General features: G+C 35.6%; 1 protein-coding gene across 1 annotated transcript in view; it reads right to left on the reverse strand.

The window, feature by feature from the left end:
- Positions 1 to 4,186, reverse strand: part of LOC131657469 (uncharacterized) — a 5,365-nt gene extending 1,179 nt beyond the window's left edge. The window contains exon 1 of the mRNA XM_058926867.1: positions 4,040 to 4,186. Within this exon, the coding sequence (XP_058782850.1) occupies positions 4,040 to 4,186 (147 nt within the window). The remainder of the gene's footprint in view (positions 1 to 4,039) is intronic.
- Between the last annotated feature and the right edge of the window lie 8,791 nt (positions 4,187 to 12,977).

The following is a 12,977-nucleotide window of genomic DNA, read 5'->3' on the forward strand; positions in this document are numbered from 1 at the left end:
GTTCGGAGCAACTTCTCCTACATCTGGGGGCATACCAAGCCAGAAACAAGATCCACTATTAGCAGTATTATTTAGAAGCTAAATTCCTTGTCTACAACTTCTCACTTAATCCCTACCTAATGCAATCTCTACCCTAGAAGATCCATCTAAGGCACGAGGAACCCACCTCAATTCCCTAATCTTTCACTTGTACTAATTAACCTTTCAGAAGACATACTTCCATGACAATACCTAGCCAAGCCCCCTTGACTAAGAACACTAACTTAGAGTTGCTTAAAAGCTTCCTCCAAGAACAATACACATTTTGCCTACAGGCTTCAAGGTGAACAACATGTCTCTTACTTAAAAGCTTCGAGACCTACACGGTGACCTTCCCACGACCCGGGAGGTTCACCTAACCTAGTCCTAATGATTACATCTTTTCAATACTCGGCTGACTTACAAAACCTAGGTTACAATGCTTATATTTATAACTTATTCCCAACTGGACTTGGGCTTCTAATCCAGCTTATTTTCTATTACACATATGTAGTAACTTCTACTACAAGCAAGGTCTTCAATCTTTAGCTTCCTAAAATATCTCCATATTTATAAACTATATAATCTTCATATTCTTCGAATATTCTGCCATGATTCTTCTGATTGATTCTTTGAATATTCTTATTGATTCTTCAGACCTTTTTCGCAAATCACACCTTGATTGATTGATTGCATTATATCCTTGAATATTTTGCAATACATTGTAGTAATTAAATCACATAGATTTAATTAAAACTCCTCAGTTCAGCTTAGGTATGATGTCGTGACATCCCATGTGACATGTTATTCCAGATGTTGAATTACTTCAACATAATATGTTCTTGGCATTCCAGTGGGACTCTTTCCGTACATGTTCTTTATTTATATATTACATTATTGAAACTATTGTTTGTTTTACAAAAATTAAGCCAATTCACAAAATAGAGAACCAACAATCTCCCCCTTTAGCAAATTTTTGGCTAAAACAAATAAGTTACAGATTACAGCACTTCAAACAAATACTGTCTACTAGTACCCCTCAGGAGTTGGATGGAGTCAATTTTCAGTTAAGATGTCAGAGCATCTTGTTCAGCATCTTTATCCTCAATCCAATAGATCAAGAGTACCGTCTTCAGATTGATTTCTTCCTTCAGTATTCTGAGTGATTTCCAATACAACACAAACCTTAACACCTATTGCACCATTCAGAGTGCTAAGAAGGTTACGAGATCATTTGATGTACACGAGGTAGAAGATGACCAACACTCCCCCTTAACCTATACACCAATTCTTATCACAGAATACCAATGGGGGCATAAGAGAATTTACTAATCATTTGCTAATCAACACCCACCAGTCGACCTAGAGCATAAGAGGAAACTTAAGAAGTATCCACATGCTCCTTCCGGTAACTCAGAACACAAGTCACACTTGTGTTCATAACTCAGATCACAAGTCACAAAGACACACTCTTCAACAGATGACATGACTCCCTCTTTGACATGTTCAGCAATGGAAAATCAAGTTCCAAATTTATTTGGATTAAACCCAGACTTTTATCCCCCTTTTTGGCCAAATATTTACAAAGAAGGCCCTCACAGTACCATAGATGGATGCGTCTTTCCCATACACAAATGAATATCGTGTTTGATATAAACCCAAAACTCACACTATGATAGAAGCAAGAAGAAACCTCTATAAATAGTTGAACCTGAGCCTCGAAGATATTGATCCTTGAGCAATTTTCAACGGACTTGGTCAAAAGGGAAACACTATACTAGGAAAACTCTCATCCTTTCAATGTATGCCTTGAATACCTTTCCAAGAATCTGATTGTTTCAGCTAAAAAGAGCCTATTCTCAATGCATTCATATGGACAGATCTCTGCACCTATTTGACACGTGTGTGATCTTATCAAACCAATTCTTCTGCTAGTTATTCAGCAAACATGTTTGGCACGATGTCCTGACATTCTGTCAGATATTGTCTTCTCTTTCTGACTAACATCAGTCTGTGAAGGTGAATCTCTAAGAGAACCACGACTGTCCATTACACGGTTCTTAAAAAGCAAGTGAGACAACGCTTTTGAACAAAAACAATGAATGCCCCAAGAAACAAAGAGTAAGTCTAAGTTTCTTCCCAAAGAAAATACCCCAAAGAATCTAAGATTAATTCTAATATTCCAGCAAAAGATACAAGGCAAGAATGATAAGCTAGACTTTATAGCTAAGCCTAACAATTTTGTCTTGCTTTATGAGTACGAAAGCACACTGCACAGACAGAACCCATGAATTGAACCTTCACTTCCCCTGCCATGGATAATTGATGTCAATTTTGATGTAAAAGAGCACCTCATTAAAGCAGCCTCTTGAAAAAGAGTAGACACTTGAGAACAACCATCTTCCTTTGCAAGTCATCTTGTAGAATTCCTTTCCTCTGCTTGTACATTCACCATTGAGAACCGAAAGTGGCGAGGTCATCAAAACAATAGTAGTCACGAATTGCCACATCATTATACTATTGATCAGAGTCTTCAAATATCAACACCCTAATATGATGTCAAGATATCATTTAGTGCATGATTAACTTCACATAGAAGCTAGTCACAACACTTTTTTTGAACAAAGGTACAGATTGCAGAATTGCATAATAACTTAGACAAACACTAAGTCTCCCATCAAATTTCTTAGTCTTGGGCATATGCACATTCAGTTGATAAACACTCAGCTCCCGACAGAGTATTTATTCTTATGACAATAGGGTTACCTTCTCACACAAGGTAGAACTTTTTGTCTTACCTTGTTCATCGGAGTGTAGTTGATACTTTGATAACTCTCCTTCCAGACTTGACAGCTTTCTATACCATATACTACTCAAGCAGAGTCAAGCTCTCGCAGCTGACTTCAATACTGAGCAACTTCTTCATTGAAAACACAGATCAGCTTCACACTCTTGCAGTCTGTTCAGCGGAGAATTTACAAAGTCTTCTAGTGATTATCCTCGAGTTCTGAATTTGTGATCTTTGGGAAACCAATAACCTTCTGCACCTATAGAAGAGATTCCTTCTAAGAGGTAACTGGAACAACCACTCCTCCTTGCTCCTGGAAAAAACTCAATTATTCATCCAAGCTGATTTAGATGACACTCCAGCTTTGCAGACACCCATCAACCACCTTTTTGGGTTGACACTTCGATACAGCAGATGATCCTTTGTGACAGGAAACATTCATTAACATAATAAGAGTTCAATGTTCTCATAGACTTGATCAGGGAATCAAGTTTGAGTAGACAACCTCTATTCTGTTGAAGAATCAACATTTGTAGCAAACCTTTTAGGAAAATAAATCCTCAGGACCATGATGTTAAGACATTGTGTCTTACATCCCTTCAGAGACCTTCTATTCCAGATAACTGTTTCTTTTAGCAGCACTTGCCACACTAGATCAGAAGAATACTGAGCCAAGATGAACATCAATCCAAGCTCTCTTTTCTGAATCATAGCCCGATGCCTCCTTTTCCATGTCAGGAGCAGGTTCCAAACTTATGTGGTCATCACACATTTGTTCAGCACCCAAAGCATCTTATGCTAGATGATGTCCCAACATCTGATAAAACATTAGCTCCTTCTTCTTCCATACACACTGATCTTGGTGTTACAGAATTTGTTGCTTCAAAGCTTTCTTAGATAGTCTTTAGAGACGAACATCCTAGTACTACCAATAGTATCCAGATTCAAAGTTATCTCTCGAAAAGGATCAAGAATTGTGAAGACTTTATTTGACACCAAATCAAATGGTGTCAATCTTTCTTCATATTCCTTGAAGAAGCAACCATTAGTCATACCAAAATGCCTTTATGAGTGGACTTGAGGATCAAGACTCAAGTATCGTAGGTCAATTTGATCAGTTGAAAGAGTCGGCTTTGTACAATCCCTACCAGGGTGCAGTTCCTGGGAAGATCAAACCCTAATACCAAAACGGCTAGGTTTGAAAGAGATATCATGCAACGGAAAACGCTTTACCATATTCTCATCACTCTCCCTTGTACCTTCACTCCCTCTCACAGGCCATGCCTCCTTAGGTTTGAAAAATAAATCAAACCATAAGCCACTGCAGCTTGCAACTCCACCATCACTCCATATAGTCCACCCTCCACTCCAAGGGGCCATGTATACAAAATATTCCTATGCATAACTACATCATTCTTCAGGTGCCTATAGACAATATTTTTTTCCAACCTCCAATCATTCACCTACCATGAACAATCCATCCTCCACTTCTAGAGACTGTTCATTCGAACCACCACCAAAAGGCAGTCTTTTCCGAACCTTCCTTACAAAACCAGAAAGTATCCTCCCAAGATCTCATCCAGAGACAGAACAGGATGCCTGCTCTGATACCAATTAAAATTTTGGTGAGACAGATCTAGATATCGAGAAAGATGCTAAGACATCCGGTCTGTCAAGGAAGACTACAGCAAGATACAGACACAAAATTATGTAGTACTAATATAAAGAACACAAGTAATTGTTTACCCAGTTTGGAGCAACCTCTCCTGCATCTGGGGGCATACCAAGCCAGGAACACGATCCACTATTAGAAATATTAATTCGAAGCTAAACTCCCGATCTACAACTTCTCACTTAATCCATACCCAATGCAATCTCTACCCTAGAAGATCCATCTAAGGCACGAGGAACCCACCTCAATTCCCTAATCTTTCACCTGTACTAATTAACCTTTCAGAAGACATACTTCCATGACAATACCTAACCAAACCCCCTTGACTAAGAACACTAACTCAGAGTTGCTTAAAAGCTTCCTCCATGAGCAATACACCTTTTGCCTATAGGCTTCAAGGTGAACAACATGTCTCTCGCTTAAAAGCTTCGAGACCTACACGGTGACCTTCCCTCAACTTGGGAGGTTCACCTAACCTAGCCCTAATGATTACATCTTTTCAATACTCGCTGGCTTACAAAACCTTGGTTACAATGCTTCTATTTATAACTTATTCCCAACTGTACCTGGGCTTCTAATCGTAGCTTATTTTCTGTTACACATATGTAGTAACTTCTGCTACAAGTAAGGTCTTCAATCTTTAGCTTCCTAAAATATCTCCATATTTAGAAACTATATAATCTTGATATTCTTCGAATATTCTGCCATGAGTCTTCTGATTGATTCTTTGAATATTCTTATTGATTCTTCAGAACTGTTTCGCAAATCACACCTTGACTGATTGATTGCATTATATCCCTGAATATTCTGCAATACACTGTAGTAATTAAATCACATAGGATTAATTAAAACTCTTCACTTCAGCTTAGGTATGATGTCGTGACATCCCATATAACATGTTATTCCAGATGTTGAATTACTTCAACATAACTTGTTCTTGGCATTCCAGTGAAACTCTTGCCGTACCTGTTCTTTATTTAGATATTACATTATTGACACTATTATTTGTTTTAAAAAAATTAAGCCAACTCACAAAATAGAGAACCAACAAATATTTATTTGGTTAAGAATTTATGGAGTTCCACCACATGCATGAAACCTCTTGTTTGAGGGTGCATAATGTCAACATGAGGTACATTCATTAACTCATATGTTAATACTCTAGAAAATTATTCATGGATGTCGCAAGAGATGTACAAGCAAAGGATTTTAGATTATAAATGAATAATAATTTGGACTCATGCATATAGTAACTTTGGTTAAGAAAAATGAGATTGAATTAGATTCAAACCTAATTTAGAGCATGGATAGAAGAACGGTTTGTATTTTTACAACAATGAGAAAAATGAAATGCTCGATCAAATGAAGGAAGAGGAAAATAACATTGATAGCTAATTAATATTGACAGCGAGGGAGAAGGAAAATAAAACTCACATTGGAAACTGTCAACCCACAAACAAGGAAAGAAATGACAACATAGTAGTAAATAAAGAAAAGGAGGATAGCAAGCCATATGGAAATGAACTAACCAATGGGTCTTACTCGTGCATACAAAAAATAGAAGGATGTGGGGTCTTAGTAAGAAAAAAAGTGATTTGGGCTTTGAGGATCGAAAAATGTTTAGGGAATTTCTCTTTCTACCCTTAGGGGTGCTCCCCCACCACCTTGAAATTTCACAACTGCCTTTATCTTTGTACTATCGTTAATAGATTCTTTGATTCTCAAAAAATTAAAAACCTAGTAGCAAGTAATAAGAAATATATCATTCAATAAGAATTGCATTTTAAATGTTTCATCAACCATCTAAAATAATAAAATAACTCATTAGCTAAAAAGATAAGAAAATTCAATAATATGTCACAAGTTTGCATAGAGTAAAATGTAATGGTAGTAAAAAAATATTTGAGGGAATTTTTTACAAGATTGTTGGAAATGATATTATCTAATGCTTTTGATCTCGTGAAGTGTCATGTAATTTATGGTCAAACTTAAAATTTATGGTGTTTGTGAACAATGAGATAATATGTAATGGATCATTAAGATTACTTTATGTCTATGTTGTGAACATATAGCATAAACATCCATGAACAAAACGTGACATGAAACTACAATTAATTAAATTCGAAAGACTAATTGTTCATAGAACTTCACATTATCCAACAAAAATAAAATTAGCTCATAGTGAGCCTAGCTACAAAGAATAAATGATATTCCCTTTTTATTGTAATAGGATGGTAAAACTACAAGTGCATGACAACTTTCTATCTTTTCCTTTCGTTCTTATCCACTTATTCTAACTCAAAAGTAAATCTTAGCATCTAGAGTTTTTCATGATTCATCTTTCTCTAGTGTCACAACTCCAATCAACTTCTTCTGACACTTAAGTTTATCGATAAAATACAGATGTGCGTTGTCATGCCACCAAGTGTCACAAAAACTAACTATGCATAACCAAAACACAAGTGAAATCCAACAGATAGAGCTCCTTGTGTGATTAACTACAATGCCTCGTAAGCTAACTTCATTCAATTAAAACAAACCTAACTACCTAAATCGCAAGTTATGAATTCTACTATTTTAAAATTAAATAACTTGTATAAATGGAGTTATAACACTCCTAAGCTTGAGCCATTACATGTCCTCGTGTGATGATACAAAGGTTGCAACAAAATTATTAATTTATTGAACTATTTCTAATGACTTCAACACATTACAAAAATTCACACATAAATGGTCTATTAGTGTTTTTTTTTAAATTCCATACACCCCTACATTTTCACTAGAAATTTGAAAAATCCAATACAAAATTATAGATTTTTTAAAATATTTACAAATTTAATTATTTTATTTATTCATTTAAATAAAAGATAGTTATTCAAGAAAAATACGGTGTGATGCACAACTTTGAAAGTATGAGATAAATTACTCTAATGATACATCTATCTTCCACTATTGGGCCTCTATATAATTAGTTATTATGCATTAAAACTGGGCCTACCTAATATTATGTGAAAATTATTTTCTATACCAGTACAACTAGTTGTTCACCCTTACAAACCATAATATCAATTTTTTTTTTTGTCATTTATTTATTTATATTATTTAACCGGATTCACCACGATTTTACTCCCCAAAAAATTTCTAATATGTATAAGTTTTTTAAAATTGAATAAATTTTTAGTTTTTTCTTTTTTATTCAATAAATTATCTTTATTAAAAATAAATTATAAAAAAATTAAATTAAGTTTTCCATTGAGCAAATTTGTAACCCAAAGAACACTTAAATGTTTTTTCAATTTTAGCCACGGCTAGCATGTGTGATGTGGCTAACCTATAGATTCTGTGAATCATCTTTCAATCTTTCATTGCGTGTTTTTTTGGGTCGTCACCCAAACACCTTCAAAACAACGAAATTTTAATCTTTTTCTCATACTAAGACAACAATTTCTCTCAATCTCCTCTAAATTTAACTATCAATTCACACTATCAATTAATCTTAGTCCTCTATTGGATTAGATATTCTTCAAAATTTATTGCGTCTTTCATATGGAAGTTTGCGAACCCTCAAGTTTCTTCCTTCAAATTTAAACAAATTTACTTGTCATCCCCTTTTTTATATTTGGCACTCCCATATTGTTTTAATCTAATTTTATCTTTGTTGAAAAATGTTGAGATACAAAGAATTTTAGAAAGAAATTTTCAGTATGCACTGTCAAATTTCCGGTACAACATACCGGAAATTTCAGTTATAAGAAAATTTTCGGTACATCATACCAGAAATTTTAGTTAATTTGAAATTTTCGGTACATATCAAAAATTTCAAATTTATGGTATCACAGTTTTTTTTTTTCAAAAAATACCAGAAATTTCAGTTATAAGGAAATTTATGGTACATCATACCGGAAATTTTAGTAAATTGGAAATTTTATGTATACCGGAAATTTCAAATTTATGGTATCACCTTTTTTTTTTTCAAAAAATACCGGAAATTTCGAAAAATCTGGTAATTTTTCAAAATTTCCAGTAAAAACTCACGAAATTTTTTAAAAATCCGGTATTTTTTGGAAATTTCCGGTAGAAACGTATATATTTTGAAAATTAGTTACTTTAAGCAAGGGTATAGCGGTAAAAACATAGCTCTGGGAGGTGGCATGTTTAATTTTAGGGGTGGCATATAGATTCCTCTCAAATTTATTGATACATTTGCATTGCAGCAGCCCAATGACTTGCAGCCCAATAATATTAATAATGTTAGGCCCATTCGCATGAGAAGCTTCCTTCCAAATATTAGGATCAGATACTTTACAAATAAGTATTTCCTTTGATTTGTTTTTATCCTTTTGTTTCTAGAAGGTTGTGACTCAACCAAGTTTGTTAGGATTTGTTTTGCTGTAAGATCTCTCTTTAGATTCTGTATTATGCACTATATATGAGGTTATACCTCACTGAATGAAAGGCGAGCAATTGTTATAAAATTTATCTCCTCTCTCTTTATTCTCTTATGCTTTAGGAGGTTTAGCTCAGCCTTCAAAACTGAGCACTATCATTTGGTGCTTTCATTGTGTTGATTTCTTCCTCCATCCATGACTCCTCTACCTCCTCCACCCGATCCGGTTTCGGAACTTGCACGCCAGGTTGCCATTCTTACCTCTCAACTAGAAGCTATACGCAAACGTTTTGAGAAACCATCTTCTTCTGGTGCGTAATGTTCCAGTTCAGATTCACAACACAGACCTTGCCTTAAATTGGATGTTCCTCGTTTTGATGGTACTGATACACTTGGCTAGATTTTCAAGATCTCGCAATTTTTTTCTTATCATCAGACACCTGATGAGGAACGCATCACCATCGCATCATTTTATCTTGATGGTCTGACACTCGCTTGGTATCAGTAGATGTATAGAAATTGTTTGATCGCGTCGTGGACTCAGTTCTTGGAAAAATTAGAAATTTGTTTTTCCCCCACCGCATTTGATGATCCTCTTGAAAACTTGTTCAAGATGACCCAATCGTCTTCCGTCACAGCGTATCTCACGGAATTTGAAGCTCTTGTAGTTGGTATTGGACAAGAATTATTGTGCTCTCACACTTGTCATGTTACTAGGCCACTCTTTTGCCACTGACCTTTTTGTGATGGGATTACATGGGGCAGACATTGTTTTAGGGGCCCAATGGTTGAAAATGTTAGGCCCAGTTTTAATGAATTATAACTTACTCACTATGACTCTTTTTCATAACAATGTTTGTGTGGAGTTGAAGGGAGATTCCCCTACTCCTTCTGCGGGGTTCCATGAGTTTTAAAAAATCACTATAGACGATCCTTGGGCTCAATTATTTTCCATTCATGGCATCAGTCCAAACTCATAACAATCACAATCCCAAGTTCTTCAGCTCGATACCTCGAAACTTGAGCATGGACTCCGTTCATTTCTCAACACATATTCTCGTCTCTTTTATGAACCCTCCAATCTCCCTCCAAAAAGACCAACAGACCATAAAATTCATCTATTACCCAACTCAACACCTGTCAATCTTCGCCCTTATCTCTGTCCTCATTCACAGAAACTTGAGATAGAATCACAAGTCACCAAATTTCTGCAAATCGGGTAGATAAAACCTAGCGGAAGTCCTTTTTCTTCCCATGTTCTTCTTTTCAAGAAGAAGGATGGATTATGGCGTATGTGTGTTGACTTTCGTGCTTTGAATGCGATTACAGTTCCTGGTTGTTTCCCCTTGCCTACCATAGACGAGCTATTGGATGAACCTGGAAAGGCTCAGGTGTTTTCTTAATTGGACCTCTCTAAAACGGATTTTCTCACACACGATGGGCATTACAGGTATCGAGATATGCCGTTTGGCTTGTGCCATGCCCTAAAAACCTTCCAGACTACAATGAATGACATTTTCGTGAGTTTCTGTGTAAATTCATCATTGTCTTTTTTGATGACATCCTGGTATTCAGCACCACGATGACTTCTCATATCGATCATTTGTCACATGATTTCGCTATTTTGTCTCAGTATCAGTTTCATATGCAACCACCTAAGTGTTCATTTTTCCAAGGTCATATTGCTTATTTGGGTCATATTGTGGGTGAGGGAGCTGTGTCACCTGATCCTCTTAAGATACAAGGAGTTGTTGATTGGCCCAACCCAAAATATGTGAAGAGTTTGCGTGGTTTTTTGGGTTTATCGGGTTTTTCTCGCCGATTTGCTAAGGGGTATGCTACTTTGGCTCACCCTTTAACTTCTTTATTAAAGAATGATGCATTTGACGGGTCTACATTGGCTTAACAAGCTTTCGATACGTTAAAACTCGCTTTAGCTACGGCACCCGTTCTTGCTCTGCCCGATTTTTCATTCCCATTCCTTGTGCAAACTAATGCATCGGGGGATGCTATGGGGGCTGTTTTATTACAGAATGATCACCCTATAGCTTATTTCAGCAATTTATTTTTTCCTCGTCTTTCCAACACTTCCACTTACATTCGTGAACTCCATGCCATCACTAGTGTCGTAAAACGTTGGCGCCAATATTTAGTGGGACACTATTTGGTAATTCAGACTGATCATCGTAGCTTGAAGGAACTACTTACTCAAGTTATTCAAACACCTTAACAACAATTTTAATTGTCCAAGTTGTTGGGATATCATTATAATAATTGTCCATGGCTCACTAATGCACTTTAGCCATAGTGCATAGCCAACTGTTCCAATATGTAAGGACACTACATTATTGGACTCTGAACTTGAGAAGGACCTCCTTTGAGTATACATACCTTGCTCTTGATGTGGTATGTTCAACTCCCCTTCCTCAAGTTGAAACAGAAGAATCAATCCAATGAACTGGATGATACTTCCAAAGTGAATATTCCTACCAACCACTAAGCTTAGGTTGATATGCTTATCATTACCCTTCCTTGGATAATTCCAGCTTTAAGTCTTCTTCTATGAATTTTTGGTTCCTTTGGTCAGAAGAACTTTAATGAGACGTCAGAGATAATGTCCTCGACATTTTTAAAGATAATGTCCTCGACATTTTTAAAGACTTCATACATGAAGAACTTTAATGAGATGTCCTTCAAGTACAACAGCAAGCACAATTTCTGTACTTCTACTTTCATGGATCAGAAATAAACTAATCCAGAAAGCACACCATATGTTGGTCGTGACCTGATCAACATATATGTCTAAGACATGTATCTAGCTTAGAAACTTCTTAGACCCAGATGCCTCCTCTTCCAGGTCAGGAGTAGGTTCCAAACATGTGATCAATCTTCAAATGTTTAGCCCCTAAAGCATCTGTTGTGCTGTCTCTTTCACCAACAATATTCTGCGTAATTTGCTGATATGATGTTCCAACATTTTGTAGAACATTATTCAAGAACTGCACCTAGAGAACTTTCAATAAAGACCTCGGGTTGGTCTTCCAGCTGTCATACCCCAAAATTTACCCGATACGATTCGCATCTTTTGAATTTACTAAGGGTGTTAAAATTAAGAGCTATGGGGTTTAACATATCTATTGTTAAACCTGATCTCTTATAAAACCCTCTTTAATTAGAGATGTGTAATTAGCAGGTATTTGGGCCCAAAATGTTGGCCCATATATCTCATTCTAAGGACTTTTTTTTATCATTTTTTGGATGTTTTATTACGATTTAGTTCTCATCATTTACTCATTTTTATTATCATTTACATTTTTTTATTTTTACTAACTAATATTATTATTATTATTAATTATTATTTGGGTTATTATTATATTAGTAGGATTATTATATACCTTTTTGTTTATAAATTAATTAGGGGTTAAATTATATATTAATATCATTATTAAGGTTAATCATTTTATATTAGGATTATTTTTAATTTTTATAATGATTTTAATTAGGATTATTTTTGTCATTGTTATTTTTAATTATTATTAGTTTCATTTTAATCAAATTGTTATCTTTTTATTATTATTTAGTTGGCAGGTAATTAGTTGGTTTATTAGTTAAAACTGATTGATTACTTTGTTAATTAATTTAATTAAAAAGGGGGGGGGGGGTCAATTGCAGGTGTATTGGGTCAAGGGTTTTGGGCCAATGGGTTAGTAGTATTGGGCTGGTTTCGTATGGATCAGGGTAGTGGAGGCTTGAGGAATTTCTGGAGAACGACGAACTTGAACCCTAAATACTTTGAAGCTTCGTCATCCTCGTCTCCGAACCTGCAAAAGAAGAAGAAAGAGGGGGATTAGCAAGGCAAACGGAGCTTACACGTTCCAACATTCAAGAACAAAAGGTAACCCAATCGAAAACTTAGCTTAGGTTTTGATCAATTGCATGTGTTTCGTTTGTTTATTTTTCTGGAATTGAGGGGTTAGGGTTCTTCAAATTGGGGTTAGGTTAGGTTAGGCTAGGGTTCTTATGGTTAGGGGAGGATAACCGAAGGTTGAAGATGAATATCTACCTTCATCTGGTTTCGGATTGAGAAGAAACTGGGTTTGGGCTTGAATGTT

Source organism: Vicia villosa, linkage group LG1, assembly GCF_029867415.1.
Source record: "Vicia villosa cultivar HV-30 ecotype Madison, WI linkage group LG1, Vvil1.0, whole genome shotgun sequence".
Classification (NCBI taxonomy): domain Eukaryota; kingdom Viridiplantae; phylum Streptophyta; class Magnoliopsida; order Fabales; family Fabaceae; genus Vicia; species Vicia villosa.